General features: G+C 38.0%; 1 protein-coding gene across 9 annotated transcripts in view; it reads right to left on the bottom strand.

The window, feature by feature from the left end:
• CHCHD3 (coiled-coil-helix-coiled-coil-helix domain containing 3) overlaps nucleotides 1-13,062 on the bottom strand; it is a 325,632-nt gene that overhangs the window by 269,289 nt on the left and 43,281 nt on the right. Inside the window, exons 1-2 of one of the 9 annotated variants that reach the window (XM_023737126.1) lie at nucleotides 11,976-12,096; nucleotides 5,959-6,031 (exon numbers count right to left, since the gene is read on the bottom strand). The exons of 6 other annotated variants lie outside the window; for them this stretch is intronic. In XM_023737126.1, coding sequence (XP_023592894.1) covers nucleotides 5,959-5,974 — 16 coding nt within the window. In that variant the 5' untranslated portion in view covers nucleotides 5,975-6,031; nucleotides 11,976-12,096. Of the gene's footprint in view, nucleotides 1-5,958; nucleotides 6,032-11,975; nucleotides 12,124-13,062 lie in introns of those variants that run through there. 2 more of the 9 variants (XM_023737120.1, XM_023737124.1) reach the window with 2 other exon arrangements.

Raw genomic sequence — 13,062 nt, forward strand, 5'->3', positions numbered from 1 at the left:
ATGGTGGAAGCTGTGACTGCCTGGATCACAGCTGATTTCACCATCTTTAAAACCCAAGAATGCTTGTGCACAATGACTCCAAGACCAAGGGCATTGTCCTGTCTTTCATTTAAATGCAAGAATGTATTTTTTAGCCTTTTTCTAAAAGTGTAATCTAAATTATACACAGTAAAACGAGGCTGACCAGAAGATAACAATAAAACCATTTATTGTGATCACATTCATAACCGTCCACAAATCTCCTTAATACTAGTGTGATACAGAGAAAGGTGGGGTGGAATACTTTTTTGTCTTTAAGTAATATTTCATTTTTGTAACCGACACCAGGTGCTATGTAAGGTTTTGGGATGTAAATTCTTTAGAATACCTGGTACTAGGTAGGATGGCAATGAAAGAAGGCGTCTCCTTTTACACAAGTGCCACACACCCTTATCAAACCCATTGCTGCTTGTTTATAGCAAATATTTTATAATGCTCCCTTTTACACTTCTGAAAGGAGACACACAACGATCTATTGACATGAAATTTTTAAATCAATATAATACCCTAAGTGTGATGTTAAAAAATGAAAGCAAACAAATTTATAATAAAATAATACAATGAAAAAAATTTATAATAAGAGTGGCATTACACTATGCAAATGCTCATAAGCTAGAAGATGTAATAAAACAGTCTAATCTTGAGCTTATATGGTACATCACGCTGAATGCAATAGCTGCAGATAGTTGCATGCCTGGAAAACTCAATATATCTTAAGACCATGCAAAAAATACTTTGTTTATATATAAAACAACTCAATTGTGGCCCAGGTAAACAGGTTCTTCAACTACATCAATTTCCAACGGGACATTCGTAAGTCGAGCAGGCACAGGACAGTTCTTGGAGGTGCAAGACTGTCCCAGGCATTGCAAGCCATCTGGATCCCTGCCCCTGCCACTTAACACCAGTAACTCCCTGGAGACAGTACAGCCCACCATTGAAAACCACTGTTTAGAATGGGATAAAATATTCATCCTGATAACAGAAAAAACATGGGAAACCTAGCTACTTTATGGTTGTGTAATAATTGATACTCACAGATAACCCACTTACTATTCATATGGACTTTTTAAACATAGATAAAAATTTGGAGCTGACAGCAAATGTCTTCCCCCAGCCTGATCTTGGCCTGAAGTTGCCCAAGTATTACTGGCTTCCTCTCTCTCCATCCTCACCAAAAAGTGCACGTGTCCCGTCCCACTCACACAGATCATCTTGATTCTCCTTGTTGTTAGTCGCTTCGAGGTGGCTCCAACTCATGATGACCCCATGTACAATAGAACAAAGCATTGCAGGTCCCGAGCCATCCTCATGATCCTTGGTATGCTCGAGTCCACTGTTGAGACACTGTATTTTGAGTGTCTTCCAACCTAGGAACTCATCTACTAGCACTATATCAGACAACACTGTCGTGATCCAGAGTTTTCACTGGCTGATTTTCTAAAGCAGATGGCTGAAACCTGTCCACCATGCGTGACTCTGCTGGTATTTGAAATACTGGTGGCACAGCTTCCAGCATCACAGCAACACAAAAGCCACCACAGTACAACAAAACTGACAGACAATGGTGATTCTCCTTAGGTACAGGACCCAAAACCACTTTCTGCCGATCATAAAATTGTCTGTTTTTACCTCCTGGTGCCTCGGGGTGTGCCCAAGAAGAATGCTACTCCATCATTAACCCAATTGAGATGGAAAAGAGGGTGCACATTGCAGCCTGAACCCTCCTCCCTGCCTGCCATGAGGACAATCACAGGAAGATAGAGATTAAAGTCCATCTGCCTACAAACTATTCAAATCTTTTCACCATTAAGCATTCACAGACATCTTCAGGTTAATGCCTTTAAGAGAACAATTTCCCAAACAGATTTATTTTAAGCTGACACACTTCCCACCAAAACAATCTACATCAGATAGCTCTTGGCCAATTAAAATGATGCTGTTTCATAGGTGACAATACCAGAATTAACACTGAACAAACCATTCAATACGGCCATATCATTTTTATATTCAAGGAAAATTAGAAAAGAATTTAAAGTTACCTACCCTAAATTAACTTACAATAATTCACAGAGATTCCTTTTTGAAATTAAGGAAGTGAAGGGTTTAATAAGAAATCATTTCTCTATAAACACGAAAAATAAATTAGTTTTCACTGTAGCCTATAATACAAACCTCTCTGGAATACTGGTAGGTAGGAAGGCAGCAAGGATGAGTACAATTGAAACCCACATGGCACTCTGAAAGAAATGCATTTTTATTGTTTTCAAATACCTTTAGCAATTGGATCCTGTCTAACAAAGTGTTGTCAGATAGAGATCCTTAGGGGAACTGTTTTAATGAAATTAATAATTAGAATACCAACTTATTCTCAGCAAATTGTAATGTGCAACATACATGATGATTTCATAAAATAATTTGCTAAGTAATTTGAGATTTCCTCTCATGGAATTTTCTTACCAAACCCTCCCCGGCTCCCACACCATTTCCCCCACCCTGTAAATGAAAGTAAATGTAAATCTTCTCAAATTTCGTGGTAAATTGTAAATTCAACGAATCCAAATTAATAGGATGTTACTGCATGTTTAACACTTTTAAATGGTTTTAACATATTTTATCTCAGTTATACAGTTTACTACATAGAGAATTTAACAGCAAAAATTAATCTAGTAAGGCATTAAATATATTATAAAAAATATCTTTAAAAGAATAGGATATATAGTATAAAATGTTCTAATTTAAATTTATTTGCATCTGAAACACGGCTATGAAGGTGCAACGTGCCATACATAACCGTACATAAAAGACTTTCATTTTATAATTACAGACATTATTCGTGTGTGTGTGTGTGTGCGTGTGTGTGTGTACATGTCATTTGTTATTAGGTGCCATTGAGTCAGTCCCAACTCGCAGCGACCCTGTGTACAACAGAACGAAACACTGCCCAGTCCTGCAACATCCTCACAATCGTTGCTATGCTTGTGCCCATCATTGCAGTCACTGTGTCAATCCATCTCATTGCAAAATAAAACACAGAAGCATGTCAGTACAAATGTTTGACTTTTCTTAAATGAATAAAAAAACAGAGCTCAGTGAGAAGCGTAGCAAAGTAACTGTAATAAAAGAATCAGACATAAAAAGCCCTGTGGTCTCTTTCTGACTCTACCTTCTGTGACTTAATTTTTATCTATAAATTCCCAGTAACAGTATTTACAAATATCTAAATTCAGGTTTCTCCTGAAGATAAAATGTAGTGGACTGAGGAGGTATTTTATGGCCAAAGATGAACATCATTTTGTAAACAGTATAAAACTATTAAATTGAAGAACTGCCAGCATTTCTATTTCAAAAAAAAAAAAAACCTAATATTGTCTCACTTCATTGAGCCAGCATAATATTTAGTAAAAGAATGTTTTAAGCTATACATTATACAAAATATCAACATGCTAGAATCTAAAAGAAAAGATTATATAACTAACCGCCCCCCTCCCCCACCCCCAAAAAAGGCAGTGGATCGAGGATAAAGGTTCTGGCTGGAGGTCCAGGTCCTATTACAAGAGTATTTTACCTTCTGAACACCAAGGTTCACATATTTATTGTAAATGAATTTGATCTGACAGTAACAAGAATTAATCTGAAACTCTTTGTCTTTGAACACTGCTGAAGTCATAGATTATTATGAATGAGGAGGAGACTAACAGGTAAAGTAAAATTGATGCTGATCAAGTATTGTCTAAAAATTCACTTTCGTGGCCTGTTTAAATAACTATGAAATCTTCCCTCAAGAAAAATGAAGGGTGGTGGCAAGGAGAAAGATATAGACAATAAGGTGGAGCTAATACATGTTATACATAAAACAGTGATAAACCAGAAACAAATTAAATATTTAACAACATGGAAATGGTCAAGAAGTAACACAGTACAGCTGTACAGTGAAATACTAAGCTACTATCAGGAAACATGTTTTAAAGAATATTAATCCCCTGAAAAGATTCTCACAATTAGGTGAAAAGGACAAAATACTAAACAAACAGTCTGGTCCTCATTATGTTCTGTATGTTATATGCCCAGCACTGATAAAAGCATAAGGACAAAGAAATACATACACATATGTGTTCTGGAGTAAAACACACCAAAACGATAACACTGATTATCTTCGAATTTGGGAGAAATAGATCATTTTTCATCCTCTCTTTACATTTAACTGTATTTTTCTTCCAAAAGCACATTTTACTTTCATAATTATTAAGTTATTTTTTAAATATATGACTAAAATTGCAATGAATTCCAGTTTTTAATGTAACACCTCTATCAATTCAACCATGAACAGCAAATGTATAAGTTACATCAATTTTCCCTAGCAGAGTTCATACATCATATATCAAAAGAGAGCTGGCTGGGATGAAACTGTCTAAAACTGAGCATCACAGGATTCAAGAAAACAAAGTTAATTTTTAGTGTTTTTCCTTTTACCCCACGGCCATCCCACCCATGCCCATTATGGTAGACTGTGTTGTCATTAAAAGGTAAATTACTCAAAGTACAGTCACACACCTTTACTATGATAATGTTTGAGTGTACAGAATTTAAAGCCTGAATTTACAGTGTCATATTAATGCTACCTAGAAGCATACCATACAACAGGGCTATTTGCTGAGTTCTTTTTCATCAAAATTCCATCCATCTTCTGTATGGAAAACGATGAGATGCAGTCTCCAAAAGGAGAGCCAATGGCCATATTAAATATAGATGGAAATTTGGGGGAATCTTAAATAGCAAAAATATTCTCTTTTCACCTGAATTTTTCATGAAGCATCTGATTGTCTTCCGTTTAGATTTTTCAATTGGTAACACTGATGGTTCTAGCATGATGAATGATACGTTACCAGGCACAGCTGATGAAAAATTCTTAGTCACTGACTTGAGCAATCAACTGAGGTTACGCTAAGTCAGATAAAGGGAATGAGAGATAACCACTGATCATGTTTCGTACATTATATAACAACTCTCCCCCAACATAATGATGGCAAAGGTTTATGGAGATCCATTTCCTACATGCAGCAGTCACTGCTACAAAGAGTCACTACATTCTGGGATGTTCTAGAAAATCACACTGTATAAATTGTCTATTTTGGCTGTGAAATACACACAGAGACCTATTTATTTTATTCTATACAGGCATAGCCCAAACAAAAATTTAACTTCAACTGTAAACTTAAACAATATATCCATCATTACATTCTTTGCTGCCACTAGCAAAATAAAACACTTAATGTCCTTTGCTGATTAGATTTATACTTGGTAGGAAATACGTATCAAAATTTAGCTTTGCTTCCTTAAAATGGAATCTGACAACTGCTCACTGGGGTTTCATGGCCTGAAGCGTCTCTCGTGAAAGCTATTATTCAACGTACCAAACTTTCATTTTTTTAAGTTGCTTAGTACATGCACAGGCTGCAATCACTGCTAAGCAAAAAGGCTTTAAATACCTATTTATGGGAACTGTGTCTCAATAACATATACCAAAACCATCACTTTTCACAAAGCCGTCAAGACAGGGCAGTGATGACAGATGACAGAAAACAGTAAGAGAGATGATAGCTTTATCTTGAGTTTAATCTTTATCTTATTTATTTGGATTTAAAGGAAAATCAAACTACATTATTCATTCCTTTCAGTAGCAGAGGAATCCTCAGATACTGTTTATACAGTGTGGATATAAATTGAGAATATCAAGTCTTTCAATTTTTCATCCATGCTGATAAATCAGGAGTAACTAAAATCCGAAAAGGAATTTAGACATGTGAGCCTGTGAAGTCTTTTTGGGTAGAACTTGTATCTCAAGGTTATCAACATTTTCAGCACTTAAGCTTTTGAAGAGCCTTTGCCACTCTCATCTGGGAACCCAAAGAAACTTACCAGTGTCCAATAACATAGTACAAGCTCCCCACAGTCCTGGTGATCTACTTCTGAAAATCAGCCAATGGAAACCCTATGGATCACAACAGAATGTCATCTGATATAGTGCTGGAAGATGAGCCTCCTAGGTTAGAAGGTACTCAAAATACACAGTGTCTGCAGCAATGCGCTCAGCACATACCCATGATCTTAAAGATGGTACAGGACCGGACAACGTTTTATTCTGTTGTCCATGGGGTCGCCATGAGTCAAAGTCAACACAAGAACAATTTTTGCCGGGAAAATGACTGGTCAGAATAAAGAGTACATTTTCCAGTCTCTACCGCAATTAGGTCTAACCTCATGGCTAAGTTCTGGCTAATAAGATGTGAGTGGATATGAGGGGACAGCTTCCAAGTCACTCCCTGTGCACAGGCCAGAGCACAGCTGTAAGCCATGAGCGACCATATGGATAAGAGAAATACCCTAGAGATGAAGAGCAATGGAACAGGAGGAATATTAAGGATCAGCATCATAACTAAAATGTTACATGGGAGAAAAACAAAATTCTAACTTTTTCAGCCACTGTTCCTTAGGATCTCCATTAGAATGGCAGAACCTATATTCTACCCAATGTATCTTGAAAAAACATGGCAAAAATTGAAAGTCCCAATCCACGCTTTCTCAGAGCTAGACTCAAAGACAGCCTCAAAAAAACAGACTTCAGAAGACAAGGCACTAAAACATCAGCTACGCTGAGTGCTTGAAAGAGCTGGAAGACACTTCAGGGCAGAAGCTTCTACTTGCCCCAGGAAGTGGCTTTTTCATTATCCCTATCCAGGCATGCATAGGAAGAGGATACTGGAAAATCACTGAGGTGATTTGTCTACCCCAGGGTAAGTACGCCATTTAAGCAAGCTATCCAGTCTCTGCAGAAGAACCTCGGTTTCATTATTTCTAAAATATGGGGCATAAATTCTATCACCTCCAATGTCCCTTTCAGTTAAAATAATTCAGAAACTGTGAAACTCATGACATCCCAGTAAAGTAGCTAAGAATGGTGGCTCTGGAATCAGATCACCTAGATCTAAAATCCTGCTCTGCCAATTGCTGTACGTGTATCTTTGGTCAAGTTCACTAGGTTCCCTGTGACTCAGTTTCCTCACCTGTAAAATGGGTATAATAAGAGTATGTAATAAGAGTGTTGTGAGAATTATATCACCTTCCGATATAGACCAATTCCTAATCAGATGACATTTTAGCTTCCATAAGCCACCTAAAACCCTATACAAGTGATCCTCGAATTTCAAATAACTAGCAACTTATAGATTACACATAATCTTTTCTACTCTGGCTATTCTTCAAGCGTCCACCACCTTTCTGGCAAGCTAAATTTTTATGAGAAAATGTTCCAGTTATCCCAAATTTGGTTGAGAACCTAACTACCTTAAGCAATGTTCAAATGTTTTTCATTCTCTCTTATCATGTAGCATTTTACATAACAGTAGCAAGGTTCCAACACAAATCGTCCTAAGACCTCCTATATACAGGTTTTCTTTTATTGCAAATTGACTGAACGAAGTGTGCTGGAATTCCCATTCTTCGCAATGTTATTCATAATTTGTTATGGTCCACACAGTCGAATGCATTTGCATAGTCAATAAAACACAGGTAAACATCTTTCTGGTATTCTCTGCTTTCAGCCAAGATCCATCTGACATGAGCAATGATATCCCTCGTTTCCACATCCTCTTCTGAATCGAGCTTGAATTTCTGGCAATTCATTGTCAATATACTGCTACAACCGTTTTTTGAATGATCTTCAGCAAAATTTTACTTGGCGTGAATTAATGATACTGTTCAATAACGTCTGCCTTCCGTTGGATCACCTTTCTCTGGAATGGGCACAAACATGGATCTCTTCCAGTCGGTTGGCCAGGTAGCTATCTTCCAAATTTCTTGGCATAGACAAGTAAGCGCTTCCAGGATTGCATCTGTTTGTTGAAACATCTCAATTGGTATTCTGTCCATTCTTGAAGCCTTGTTTTTCACCAATGCCTTCAGTACAGCTTGGACTTCTTCCTTCAGTACCATAGGTTCTTGGTCATATGCTACCCACTGAAATGGTTTAACATCAACCAATTCTTTTTGGTACAGAATTGACGTCATTCCACAACTCATCTGGTCTTCGGCCATTAGTGTTCAACGCATGGAATTTATTCTTGAGATGGTCTCTAAATTCAGGTGGGATATACTCAGGTAGTACTTTGGCTCTCTTAGACTTGTTCTAATTTTCTTCAGTTTCCACTTGAACTTGCATATGAGCAATTGATGGTCTGTTCCTCAGTAAGCCCCTGGCTTTGTTCTTGACCGATGATATTGAGCTTCTCCATTGTCTCTTTCCACAAATGTAGTCTATTTGATTCCTGTATATTCCATCTGGTGCGGTCCACGTGTATAGCCACCATTTATGTTATTCAAAAAAATTATTTCTAATGAGATAAGTCTAAAATATTTATACATTAGAGCTGCTGGTTATGTTTTTGCATTCATGTTAGTTTCGGTTAAGAAAATAATTATTTTAAGCATGCAGTGACAGATTTACTGCATTCTTAAGAAATGCAAATTATATCCAGGGGCCTTTTTTTCCCCAATATAGCATGTCCAGTTTTATAAAAGATGTAAATGGAGAACTATAATCCACTTAAACATATTCACTTAACGGCAAGCTTGATTGAAACAGATCAATTTTTTTAAATGAGCAAGACTTGTACTTTTACAATCTTAAAAATGCTTCCTTTAATCACACTACAGTAATAGTTTTGCACTTCCCTAAGATTCTTTTTAACTTAGGTTTCCCTCTGAGCGCCCACAATTACTGCAGCTCTAAACCTTCCTGCCTCACAGGGCAGACCTCTGAATACTTCACGCCAAGGTTATCCTCAGAAGGAGTTTCGTATTGCTCGCTGCTCCCAACAACCATGGCCAATCAGCAACCTCTTTTACTTAAACCAGCCTTACCCCAGAAAGGAGCAGGGATGCTGGCATCCCCGCTAGGTGACAGTCATCATTACAATCAACTCTGCAATAACACAGAGGGCCAAGGAGGACAACACACCACTGACGTCACTGTTGAAGTCATTCAGAGCTGGCTCTGATCTGTGGCAATGCATACATGTTTCCATACTGTCAACCTCTTATGCAGGAAGATGTGTCACTTCCTCCCCAGAGCTCTTCTCCTTGCTATTCTCACCATTAGATAACTGCACGTCTTAATCCTTCCAGAACTGCAAGTCCTCTCACAATAACACAAGCCCAAGAAATCTTTTGGTGATTTTTTAAAGAATCCTGTAACTTTATATGTGACATGGTAAAGTGATTCTAACTTCAAAACACATTATTTGCAATTACTATTATTAAGACCATGACAAAGTTGCCTGTAATAACTTTTTTATACCATTTGTAGTATATCAAGATGAAATTTAACTTGGTCCACTTTTGTGTGGGTGTGTGGGTGTGTGTGTGTGTGAAATTACACACATATACACCATTTCACCAATTTCCTACATGACAACTCATTGACATTGATTACATTCTTCAAGTTGTACAAGCATCCTCAGAATCCTTCTCTGAATTGTTCTACCACCATTGACCTAGACTCAACGCCCCCTAAGGTTCTCATCTAACTAATCTTTCATGTTGCAGTTGTCAATTTGATCTCACAGATAATTCTTTAAAAGAGTACAATGCTCAAGATAGACATATTTATTAAGATAAACTATTTTTTGAGTCAGGTCCAATTTTTAATTATGCAAAAATTCAAAAATAACATTATGTTATGTTTGGTTTGGAGACTAATAGTGTTTTCAAATGTTAATTGAGATGTACTTATGGCATCAAAAAAGGACAAAAACCGCTTTCATGACCTAATGTTCAGAATTCTTAGACTTGGCACTGAAGTAAAGTAACAAGCTTATTTTTAGAACTTTTGTGCTTTATTTCAAAATGAGAAGGTAAGAGAGAAGATTTCAGAGTGCTATTTGCAAATTCAAATACATTTGGAGGAGGATAATTTTTCCCAAGAAATGAAAAGCAAAACGGAATACAATAATCACTGTATTTTTCCTTTTTTAACATTAAGTATTAAGATATTAGACACACGTCAATGTGCTATTTGAGAATCTTTATCAAATGAATGCAGCTTACTGATCTAGTAAAAGCATCCTGGAGCTAATTTTCAGAACTATCATTTTTATGATACTCATTAACCTGCTTTTCATCATCAGTGTCCCGTATGCTTCCAGACTTTAACCAATAACTCATTATGGGCACAAATTAAACACTACATGACTATGAATAATAATTCTAAACTATATAAATGTCAAATAGCCACTGCAGGTAGCAGCATTCGCCTGCACAATAAACCAACTGACGGGCTTGAGCCGATTTGCCTGACCCCCACCAACAATCATAAAGCTGCCTAGAAACGGGAAGAAAATATTTAAGTGACTGTTTTATTGGTTGATTTGTTCACAGACATTAAAATATCCTCCGTTAGAGCTTTTAACAGCATGTGCTCTCCAGAACAGTAATTTAAGCCCCCAGTTGGGAAATGCTGCTTTGGAATGGTACAAAATACCAACCTCAGCAGATACATCTTTCAAATATTCTCTATAATTGGATAAATGCTTATGTTTTTAGAGTTCCAAAGTTTGCTAATAGAATGCAACAAAATAAAATTGAATGGGGGGAAGTTATCCAAAAAGGTACTTTAAAAAAAAAAAAAAAAGAGTACTACCCAATTTATAAACCAAATTTAAAATAATCTGTTCACCAATAATCTAGGAGTTAGCAGTATTGCCCAGTTCTGTTGTAATATTCAGGCCTAAAGCTTTTGCAAGCTACTTCTACTAAATATAGAAAGTTAGACTGTGAGTGTCGCTGATGATCAGAAAAAAAAACAATGTAGAGGTTGGAAAGAGCGGAGCGAGAGATGGTAAATGGCAGAAGAGAAGTCCAGTGAGTGAGTTTGCAGAGCCTAGTTGGGAGAGTCTAGAAAGCTGAACAGAAGCACGCACAGGTCTGCACCCCTCCTCCTGGGGACGGGCATGTGGTCCTCTCCCTTCTCACAAGGTTTGTAGCCTCTGACCCATGAACATAGCCTAGGTAAAACAAAACTACAAACTTCTTGTATACTTAGGGGCTATTTTTGTTGGCTACTGTCAAGTGTGCCCCAACTCAGGGTGACCCCATGCACAACAGAATCAGACTGTTGTGATCCTTAGGGTTTTCACTAGCTGATTTTTGAAAGTAGATCACCAAGCCTTTCTTCCTAGTCCATCTTAGCCTGGAAGCTCCACTGAAACCTGTTCAGCATCATAGCAACACGTTAAGACTCCACTGACAGATGGGTGGTGTCTATGTATAAGATGCGCTACCTGGGAATTAAACCCGGGTCTCCCATAGAAGGCTAAAAATTCTACCATTGAACCATTGTTGCCTTCCATACTTGGGGGGAGGAGGGTGTTGTTTGTCATTGTTGTTAGCTGCCAATGAGTTGATTCCAACTCATGGCGACCCCATGTGTGCAGAGTAAAACTGTCCCATGGAGTTTGGGAAGCAGGTCACCAGGCCTATCTTTCGAGGTACCTCTGGGTGGATTTGAACGGCCAACCTTTCAGCCAGTAGTGGAGCTTTTAACCATCTGCTCCACCCAGGGACTCCCATACTTGGGGGTAAGTGTGCTGAGTAGTTTTCTCCCTTCCACCGAGTGCTTTTCCTGTCAAAACCATCCAAGTTATTTAGTGTCTCTGGAGCAAAGACTGAAACAGAGAAAGGGGATTTAACAGTTTAAAAGAAACAGCCTACCTCTTCCCCCACCTAAGAGGGGAAATAAAATGTTTTTAAAAGAACTAGTAGAATTAGATTTTAGGTAAAGACCGAAGCAACTACAATACAGTTAAGCTGTCAGGTCTGACAAGTGAAGAGGTTCAGACCCACCAGGTGAAAAGCAATAAAACAAACATTTTCAGGCTTACATGATGCAGAGAGCCACACCGTTCCAATGCTTTTTAACATCACACTTCAGGTTCTGCCTCTGCCCTGTCTCCCAGCCATCACTGGTAGAAAGCCAAAATTCTCCACGACAGTCAGTCACCCTCATTCAAACAAATTGCCCATAAGGAGCTGAAAGACAGAAAGCTAAGACTTTTTAATAAATACCAAACCTCGATATAATACTTTATCTTTAGGAAATCGATTTGGCGCCTCCTTAAAAAGCTATAAATAGAAGTACCATACAATCCAGCTATCCCGCTCCTTGGAATATACCCTAGAGAAATAAGAGCTGTCACACGAATATATATATGCATATCCATGTTCATTGCAGCACTGTTCACAATAGCAAAAAAATGGAAACAACCTAGGTGCCCATCAACATATGAATGGATAAACAAATTATGGTATATCCACACAACGGAATACTACACAACGATAAAGAACAATGATGAAGCCGTGAAATATCTCATAACATGGAGGAATCTGAAGGTCATTATGATGAGTGAATTTAGTCAGTCACAGAAGGACAAATATTGTATTAGACCACTATTACAAGAACTCAAGAAAGGTTTAAACACAGAAGACAACATTCTTTGATGGTTACGAGGGTGGGGAGGGAGGGGGAGAGTTATTTACTAACTAGATAGTAGATAAGAATTATCTTAGACAAAGGGAAGGACAGCATACACTACAGGGGAAGTCAGCACAACTGGACTAAACCAAAGCTAAGAAGTTTCTTGAACACAATCAAACACTTTGAGGGACAGATTAGCAGGGGTAGGGGTCTGGGGACCATGCGTTCAGGGAACATCTAGGTCAACTGGCATAACAAAGCTTATTAAGAAAATCTTCTGCATCCTACTTTGGTGAGTGGCATCTAGGGTCTTAAAAGCTTGCAAGTGGCCATCAACTGGTCCCAACCACCTGGAGTAAAAGAGAATGAAGAACACCAAAGACACAAGGAAAGTAGTAGCCCAAGAGACAGAAAGGGCCACATAAACCAGAGACTTCATCAGCCTGAGACCAGAAGAACTAGATGGTGCCCGGCTACCACCAATGACCACCCTG

This window comes from Trichechus manatus, unplaced genomic scaffold (assembly GCF_000243295.1).
Source record: "Trichechus manatus latirostris isolate Lorelei unplaced genomic scaffold, TriManLat1.0 scaffold00097, whole genome shotgun sequence".
Taxonomy (NCBI): domain Eukaryota; kingdom Metazoa; phylum Chordata; class Mammalia; order Sirenia; family Trichechidae; genus Trichechus; species Trichechus manatus.